This window comes from Homalodisca vitripennis, chromosome 2 (assembly GCF_021130785.1).
Source record: "Homalodisca vitripennis isolate AUS2020 chromosome 2, UT_GWSS_2.1, whole genome shotgun sequence".
Classification (NCBI taxonomy): Eukaryota; Metazoa; Arthropoda; class Insecta; order Hemiptera; family Cicadellidae; genus Homalodisca; species Homalodisca vitripennis.
This window is the reverse complement of record NC_060208.1, coordinates 108,222,117-108,231,782: the sequence shown is the minus strand read 5'-3', so window position 1 is coordinate 108,231,782 and position 9,666 is coordinate 108,222,117. Positions and strand designations below refer to the sequence as shown.

Here is a 9,666-nt window from a genome sequence, read left to right as displayed (position 1 = left end):
CTCTATGGTTTTACAATATTGCTGATACCTATTTATTGAAAATTACCTCATCTATATTAAGCCAAAAATACCTGATAAAAAGTAGCAAAACTATTTCAAAGTGAACTTATTAAGATTGAGAATATACATTATGCAAAATAAAATAAATTCCAACTTACTCGTTATATGTTGGTTTGGTTGTAATTACATTTGAATAACACTTAAATAGAAGAGACAAATTATTATGTAAAAATATCGTGTTCATATAGATTCTAGGACACGTTTAACAAGAATCTATTGAAAGAGTAGACAATTTATGCAGAGATGCAATAACTGCGGGTGTGAAACTCCCAGAAATTAATGTCCCTTTGAGGGCTGTTAAGTAGTAAAAAAAAGAAAGGACATTGAAAACTATTTGGGTAATCTTTGAATCAACTCCAAAAGCTCACTGGTACAATCATATTGTAAGAAAGGTAAGTTATGTCCCTTGGTTTAAAAGTAGTAAACTTTCAAGGAAGGAAATCATCATAATTTCTCGCCTGAGAATGGGCCATACCAGAGTAACAGTAAGTGTTTTGCAACAAAGACATATTTTACCCCATTATGTTTAAACTGTAGTTTAGGTGTAGAAGATACATTAACCATGTAGTACTACAATGCTCAAATTATGAATATGCCAGAAAAGAATGTTTTCATATATTATCAGGTAGGTTTAAACATCTAAACTATGATATAAAGAATATTCTCATAACTAATGATTTGAACATTTATAAGGAAATTGCACAATTTTTATGTTAAAATAAGAAAAACATTTAAACATAAAAACGATCTCCTTTTCCACTCATCATCATCATCATCATCATCGTCAGACGTTTCCGTTCTCACGGGTCGTCGTACACAGCCTCCTCCACTTTAGTCTATCGTTCCAGGTCTCCTCTTCATCCACCTGTATTTTCTGTAGTCCCCTTCTCTCTATGTCTTTCCACACTTGGTCCTCCCATCTTCCTCTCGGTCTTCCTCTTGGTCTTCTTCCTCCTTCCTCCTTCTCCAGTGCTATTCTAGGCATTCTATTATCTCCCATCCTCTTCACATGCCCCATCCACTGTATTCTTCTTCCTTCCATTGTCTCTTGCAGTGTAGAGGAATGGAATCCTTTTCCACTCTGTCACATAATTATTACTTATACTGGGAGTTCTAACAAAATAAAAAAACCGTGGCCAAACCTTTTCAGATTAGAAAGTTAGCCTGATTGACTCCTGGCCATGAAGATTTCAAACAGAAATCATTTCCTTATTATTCGCTTCTTTAGACATCAAAATCCTCTTTTAAACTAACAAATACATAACATTAATGTAAATCCCATTCCATTAACATTCAATAGTTAAAACTTTCAGAAATATATATTATTATGAACCATGAAACTGCATGTTATTACGGAGCCTCTCTTTTGAGCAAACGCAGAAAGAAAAAAATCATTCTGCTTATCATTTCATCACTCAGACGATAATATTTGTCAACTTAACCTGTAATTTGTTGTGATAACATTAATTTGTTGGTATTGCGTATTTGTATTAAGTATAATTATGTACATTTATTCTTTGCACATCAAAATAAGCTTGTTGTGTTTTGTGGCATTTAACCAAATAATAATCAGCATTTGAGAATTGTGAGCTATAATTTTAGAGAGTAACATTTTTGGTCACGCAAAATATTTCACTAGGTAATTAACCATGATCACAGACGAATATAAAGACACCTATCCTATTGTTATATTTTATCCTGAAAATGAGCTTTGTGATGAAGGATATTTATGTGGAGAAGTCGTTGTTGATGATTTACTGAAAACCAAGAACTATTTCATTCATGAAGTTCAAGACATCAGTTGTGTCCTTTCGGTTGATATAATTGGAACTATAGGCAGTATTACAGTGAGCAAGAAAAGAAGAAAGAAACATGATTGGGTAAACCTAAGAATTCATGAAAAAATGCCTCTTGTGGTGGAATTAATAAGTGACTCTGTTATTGTAGACTGCAAGGAGTGTCAAGTAATCATGTATGACCGATTGTGTTTTATGAGGTCAGAACTGCTTTTGCCAGACTGTGAAATAAGACCTTTTGATGAAAGCATCGAAGACCATTTCAAACGTTTGGTGTATTCTTTGAAGCACAAACAATCTTCACAAAGAAAACCAAGTGAATTTCACCCTTTAGTGAAGCTTATATTAGTAAATGTAATAAGTGGTTTAAAGTGTATTGAAATGTTACTGAATAAGTTCCTTTTTATATTAAAATTTTCTACACTAGCACTCCACATGTTATCTTTTATAAGAAATGCTGTTTGGGGTTTTGAGTTGATCCTTCGACGGAAAGGTTTTACAACTCTTAAAAGTGGGAATTACATTCTCGGACTGATTGGGGACTGGTTGGGAGGACTGCTTCTGATTTATTGGTTCATGAGCCTTGTTCAGATTGAAGATATTATGGAAACGTTAGCTACCCAATCTGAGGTAAATTTTGTATTAGTTTAACAAACTATAAGGTGTAAATATCAAATAGAGTAGTATAGGCTAGTTTTTGTTGTGTTAAGCGTACACAGAATAGAAATCGCATAGTTCTTGAAGTACGCTAAGCATTATTTTTCAGATTGGGGAGACTTTAATAAACGGCCTACACTCGTTATTCGATTGCTATTATTGAACTGTTCGATATACTATCCAAATTCAATATTTAATTGTATAATACAAGAATATATTACATTAACAACAAGAATAATACAGTAAGTTTTTAATGACATAAATGAATCAATAACATTACAAACACTATGGCATAGACCTACACTTCAGAATTACAATATAATATTTATAGATTGTATGGATAGCAGTGTGCAACCACTTTTGTAAAAGCAAGTAGCCAAACCTACATGTATACGGGTATATCTAGAAATGTATCACATACTTCCCTCATATTCATCATTTTCATATTCTCAACCAATTAGTTACATCTTGCTGTTTATTGTTTAGTAGACAAATGACTTACTATAATTAGGAATTATGTTTTGGTAAATAAATTGAAATATAGAATTACTTATTCATTCGGATAAAAACAATCAAACCATTAGATAAAAACGACCAAATAAGGAGTGTAGGCTGCTTGTCTATCCTTTAGATTTCTTAAAACACACTTATTTAAACACACTGGGTTCTTTCTTATTTAAGTTAACAAGTATGCAAATTTATAAGTTAGTCATATCTCGCCTATTATAAAAAATCATTTCCAAGTTTAAGAAGTGTGGTATCAGATTTGGGAAATAAGCTAAAGTTTAATATGGTGGGGTAGGATAGGTTAGCACGAAACTATTGTGTCTATTTGATAGTAATTGCCTGTTAAAAATGCTCATTTCAACCATTCTTCAGTTTTTAGGATTAATTCATTTTAAAATGTTGAGAACAAAAATATCCATTTTTGTATATAGTCTAAGAGCTAGTGGTCGGCTACCTGTATGTATTTGACGAGAGACCTGGGTTTTTGTACAGTGAGGCCCCTGTACCCCCTGTAATGAGATGGGGAGTCACTTGAGACTTGGCGGGCGCTCAGGTAGACACTAAGCTCCAGGTTGGCGACTTATCGCGCGGCGCTATATCAAAATGTAAAAGGATTTTGAAGAAATTCCACATAATATAAAGTATCAATTATTTTACCGGACGCATGATTCAGCATATCGTAAGTTATTTGCATGACGACAGATGTTGAAAAAAAAAAGTTATCACAGTCTAAAAAGTTTTGTCTGCAATTGAAACCATCTACATCAGCTGATAGTTCAATAATTGAGGATACACTGTACATGATTCCTGAAAACAAAGCAAACATTCTTGAGACAAAAGAAGCAGAAAAAGAAATCGACGCTGAAGCTGAACTTTCGTTGGAGATCATCTCAGATTCAACAAAAATCATTGAATGGATTTTCGAATACTGGTTCCGATACGTAACTTCCGATACTGTAGCTTCTGCAAACTCAAATCTGTGTTTTTTTTGTAACAAAAAAAGAAACAATTTTCGATATAAAATTGACCCATTACGGACTTGTTAGAAGGATCAATTTACAGTATCCTATTAAACTTTAAGCCAGATACTACAATTTACCAAGAAAACTTAAACAAAAAAAAAGTGTTCTTGCATCTGAAGTACATTACCATGAAATTTGTCGCAAAATTTTTAGGTCTGCAATTGAACAGATCTACTCACGTGAAAAGTCGTGTTCGTACTGCATGGCACATCTCCCGAGAAGTACATGAAACTGTTTATTAAAGAAATATGTCATTTAGTTGAAGATAATGTGAAAAAGGAGGACGTTGCAACTTTTGGGATTTGACCGACCACACCAGTATAAGAACACAAAAAAAAGAAATTTATAGAAACAAACTTTCGTTGGAACGAAAAAACATCTTCAGATTCACAAAATTACAAACTTACAATGCATTTCCAGGTATTGTCGAATACTGTAGCTGTCGCGATACTTAACTTTCTCGAGAATACTGATTACGGCAGGCCGCAAACGGCATCAATCTGATTTGCACGGTTTTGCCTTTCCATTAACAATTCAATTTATATTTCTGATTATAAAATTGATATTTTACTGATAGGACTTCGAGGATGTTTTCAATTTCGTCGACATCAGAGTATCCGAAGTGCTGCCGAAGCCCGCGCTGATGGCCGGAGGCACTCGCATTTTGGGTGCGGAAATGTGATCAAGAATAAAAACAAGTTTTGAGTGTTCTTGCATCTGAAGTAAATGTACCATGAAATTTTTGTCGGAGAAATGTAGAGGTAAAACACGGAAATGTACAACAAAGCGATGCACTCTGCTGAAAAGTCGTGTTCGTATCTGCATGACGCACTTGACCTCTCCCGTGGATGGGGAGGTGTTTGCGATAAGACAATTCCTGTTTTATATGACGAAATATTGTTTCTAACGCTAATAAGTAATCAGTATAAGAAATGTGAAATAACGATTCATGTCGGGTGTGTATTAATCCCAAAATGACGTTATTTTTCTGAGTTATTTGCAGAAAGAGTATCTTGAAATATTTAAAGAATTAAGTGAAAGCTCAGACCCAGCATCAATATTTAACGCATCTTATTTGGAAGAAAAACTTAGCAAGAAATGTGGCGACAAAATTCAAATTTTGACATCCAACAAAAAAAAAGTTGTTGCCCCCAACTGGTATTTCAACAATTGATGATCTTTACCCAATTTTTTTAATCAATATTTTTAATCAGGGAGTAGCTAAGATTTTCTTTTCTACTACAGTATGTCCGCTATATAGACGTCTGCCATGATCAATATAAGTTTTTAAGACCCTCATAAATAAAATATATCAATTGCAGATCTCGTCAATTACTTTCAAAATTTTATTTTTTTTTTTTGAGCACTTTCAAAATTGTCTGCCCAATGAAATCCGCGCGATAATGGTCCTGCCATTGTTATTTTCCGATAATAATAATAATATATTTTCAAATTACAAAACGGCAGACGTCATCAAATACTTACGAAATTGCCAAAAATTGATACCTGTCTTACCTGAGCGCCCGCCAAGTCGGCCACCTGGAGCTTAGTGACTCCCCAACTCATGTACAGGGGGTACAGGGGCCTCACTGTACAAAAAAAACCCAGGTCTCGTCAAATACATACAGGTAGCCGACCACTAGCTCTTAGACTAATAGGGATAAATAATAGGATAAATAGTGGAATGACAATAAACCATAGTTTACATACTAGATTAACTATTCTAAGAATGGTAAATAACTATTTCAGCTATTTCTCATTGATTGTTGACTTATCAAAATTACAATGCTTAAAAATTGAACTAAGAAAAGGTTTTGAAAGTCTGAAAACTTTAAAGAACCTCGTAAAAGGAATTAGTAGCTTAACAGGCTGACAGTAATGCTTATGGCCATCAGTGTGGGCTACCTAGTTAAAACAAAAAAATATTCCTTGAGATAGCATTGATCAGTAAAATGTAAAAATTATAGGATACTGATCATAAATGTTTGAGGGAGCTAAATATATTACAAACTCACTTAACCATATTATTCTATGCTGCAATATGACAATGACTGACACTCTTTGAATACACAAAGAATTAAAAATCCCTTTACAAACTAAAAGGAAAATGTTTTCTTAAAACATTTTTTGTCTTTTCTGACTCAAAGATAGCAGCGTACTTCAAAGTGCATTCATATCTTTAAATAAATCTTTTATTGATCAAAATGTCCAGAAAAATGCTATTATCCGTAGAAGTGGCATTCATTCTATCCGACTATTTTCTGTTTGTGAGGTGGGAGCCATTGATTTTATGATGGTCGTTTTAACTCATGATTTATAAATACATCCAAACTTAACATATATCAATAAAAAGATGGAATTCCGATCTTCATTTATATATATATATATATATATATATATATGTGTGTGTGTGTGTATGTATAAAATATATCTGTCCCTTCTTTATTTGTCTATGAATAGTAAAAGAAAAAAGTACCATATTTATAAAAATCTCAGCAGTTGACTAATTGCATCTGCAAAATTCAGTAATTTTGAAAAATTGCATTTGTGTTGCTATTTTTCATAGAAAATTTAAAGTTGTGCTAATGAAAAGTTTGACTTTTGGAGCAACTATGGTCAATGATATGTTTTTATGTAGGAGTTAACAGTTAGTTTCCATGCAGCAAATTTTAAAAATTATGTCTTTATTTGAAAAATTACAAATAATTACAAGTTATATTGTTCAATGTTTATTTCCATCAACCTTAAATATGATTATGTTGTGGTTTATGTTTTCATTTATCATTTCTACTATCAATTCACTAATTTATCAATTAATTTAGTGCTAGGATGACCAGTAAAGTACTAATCTACAGATTTCAGTAGGTGTTATAATTATTAAGTAAAATATTTCCTTATACTCGGAAAGTGTTGATAAAATTGATACTTTGATACTTTTTCAGATTTTATTTTGTAGTACCTTTTAGGTTGAAATATATATTTTTATAACAAAATATTTACAACAAAATGCATATCTTGAAATTATATGGTTATTTTAAAATTGATATAATCTGTTGAATTTACTAATTTTTCAGCTCTTTTCGGAGCAGAAAACAATTTGAGTTTCCAACGCTATTTTTTGGATTTGAAATGTATTAAATATTCAAACAACCATATTAATATGTTGTCTTCATTTCCTACACAAAAAAGTTATTTATAAGCAATATACATAATTATGATTTTCTATTGATGTTAAAAATGATAGAAGTGACATTTTTGGTAATTTTGTAATGTTTTAATTAATGTCACCATAACAAACAAACCTATGACAATTTAAAATACAAAATGTTTCAGTAGAAATAAATAAATTCCAAAACTTGTATATATGTTTGAATTAATTAGAAAAATAGGATTTTCTTGACAGTTTAAACAGTGACTATTAACCCTACGACTGCCATTCAATGGATATCCATTGTTTATTTTTGTTCCGTAAATGGTAATCAACGGATATTCGTTGATTTGGCTCGCGGTTCCACCCGCCCACTTAATCTCATTTGTTATAATATGTAAACAATCAAGTATCGACATGATTCATATACTATTGGAAAGGTAATAAAGTTGCCAAACACAGCAATGATTTTTTTATTGTTGTATGACAGAGGTGTAATTTTAGAATGACGTTGCAATTTTCGTCCTTGTAGAACAAAAAATGTTGCTCACCTTTTTGTTTTTGTAAGTGTTTTATAACAAAATATTACTATATTTATTTATATACAAAACTAAACTAAATTTATGATCTTAGGTTTTTATAAAATTTTACTAAGCCCCAGAACATTATTAGAATAATTGTTTTTATCAAGTAATCATACCTTTTTTTAGGAACGTATTACAACAATTTTGGTTTCTACTAAAAAAAAAAAAAAATAAAAACCTTAGGTTTTCTCACAATATTTATTATCATAGTGTTCTATAGTTTATTGTAAATAAAGTTATACCAAATATAGTTAGGTTTACAGTTTATAACAATTTTACAATCATTTTAACTAATTTATGTGTTTTTGATTACAAAACCTACACTTCTTGTACTACTTTCAGTTTATGCCCTAAAACTAATTTATTTACCCAAAGACTCCTACAAAACTATACATCTTCTGAAACCAGATTAAATTTTTGACCTTTACGCTACCTTGGAATTTGAAATTTATATTCTTAACTAAATTTTCCAGGCAAACCCCTTTTTTGCATGCAATAAAACAAAAATAATGTCCCCACTCGCAATAAAAAATAAAAATATTTGACCAAGTTACTTATTATTATTGTATTATACTGTTGATTGTGAACAAAATTATACAAAATACAGTTAGTTTTGTAATAAAAAACTATTTTTTACAGATTTTAGAAAGAAAGCTATAAAACTGGGTAAAACGGCTTGGTGTTTAAGGAAAATACTAAGGGCAGTTGGAGAGTTAAAATGATTAGTCTCAAATTTATCTGTCAGATCCATAATCTATGGAATAAACAGATTGCAAAAATGTACAATACATTTCGGTTTTGCCATATTATTTGGAATTTATAAATAATTTAGTGAACCTCTGTATAAAGTCAAAAATTTGTATGCCGCCCAGGGAAATTTGTACTGCCACTTTTAGAGTAGGGTTAACAGCAACAACAAAAGAGGTGACTCTTGAAATGGAGTATGCAACAAAATATAACCAAATAAATTAAAAATGAGATGCAACAAGAAGTTAGGTAATTGTAAACAAGACTAAAATAACAGAAGTTTGCAAAATTGTGCAAACTTTACCATAGAGGAAGAAACTGTGGGCAAAATTATGAAAAACAGGAGAGTAATTATAAACTTTAAAAACAATTGATAACCCTATTCTCCTTGCTCAAATTCCATGCTCTTTTTTCTGTGTAAATCTTGGGAACCCTGTTATCTCCTACTCTTATACCTACCTCTCCTGTATTAATTTTGTTATTGTTAACAGTGTTGTACCAACATTTCATAGACTATTACCTTTTTAAGGTGCCAAATTCTAAAAAAATAAGTTTAAGCATTGAAAAAAATAAAACATCAACTAATTTTGAAGTATGTTCCAAAGTAAAAGTTAACAATAAAAATAAACATGAAAAAAAAAAAAACAAATAAAGATACCTGAACCCAGCAACAAGAATAAATTAATGAGCTAATTACTATACAATATTAGGTTTATATCACAGACCAGGGAGTTCTGGTTCACAACTGGCATACCTGTAAGAAATAAAGGACAGAATTGTGTGTGTCTGGTTTTTATTGGACAAGCTTTCTTGAGATTCAATAATTTGTTTCTAAGATTCCTTAGTTATTAATTTTGTAATATTACTAGTTGTCAAAGTGGCTAAAATTCAACTGCAGGTTGACTTAAAATTTGTCTGTTAATTTAATGTATTTTTAATTAATTAATTTTTGTTAAAAACTCAGGGTATATTTTCTCCGTACTCTCATTTTCTTGGATAGTCTGGAACTAAGAAAAACGATTGACATATGTATGAACATTTTTTGTGTTCATTTTGTGACTCAGAATGTTAAATAAACATTTTTTTAAAATATTTCAGTACACATAGCAAAGTGTAATATGCAAAACCACAATTTTAGGATGAAC

The 9,666-nt window shown here is 31.1% G+C and overlaps 1 protein-coding gene across 1 annotated transcript in view; it reads left to right on the top strand.

The window, feature by feature from the left end:
• The first annotated feature begins 1,480 nt into the window (after window positions 1-1,480).
• The window catches only part of LOC124354550 (phosphatidylinositol N-acetylglucosaminyltransferase subunit Q), a 41,843-nt gene continuing 33,657 nt past the window's right edge, over window positions 1,481-9,666 (top strand). The window contains exon 1 of the mRNA XM_046805090.1: window positions 1,481-2,486. Coding sequence (XP_046661046.1) covers window positions 1,710-2,486 — 777 coding nt within the window. The 5' untranslated portion in view covers window positions 1,481-1,709. The remainder of the gene's footprint in view (window positions 2,487-9,666) is intronic.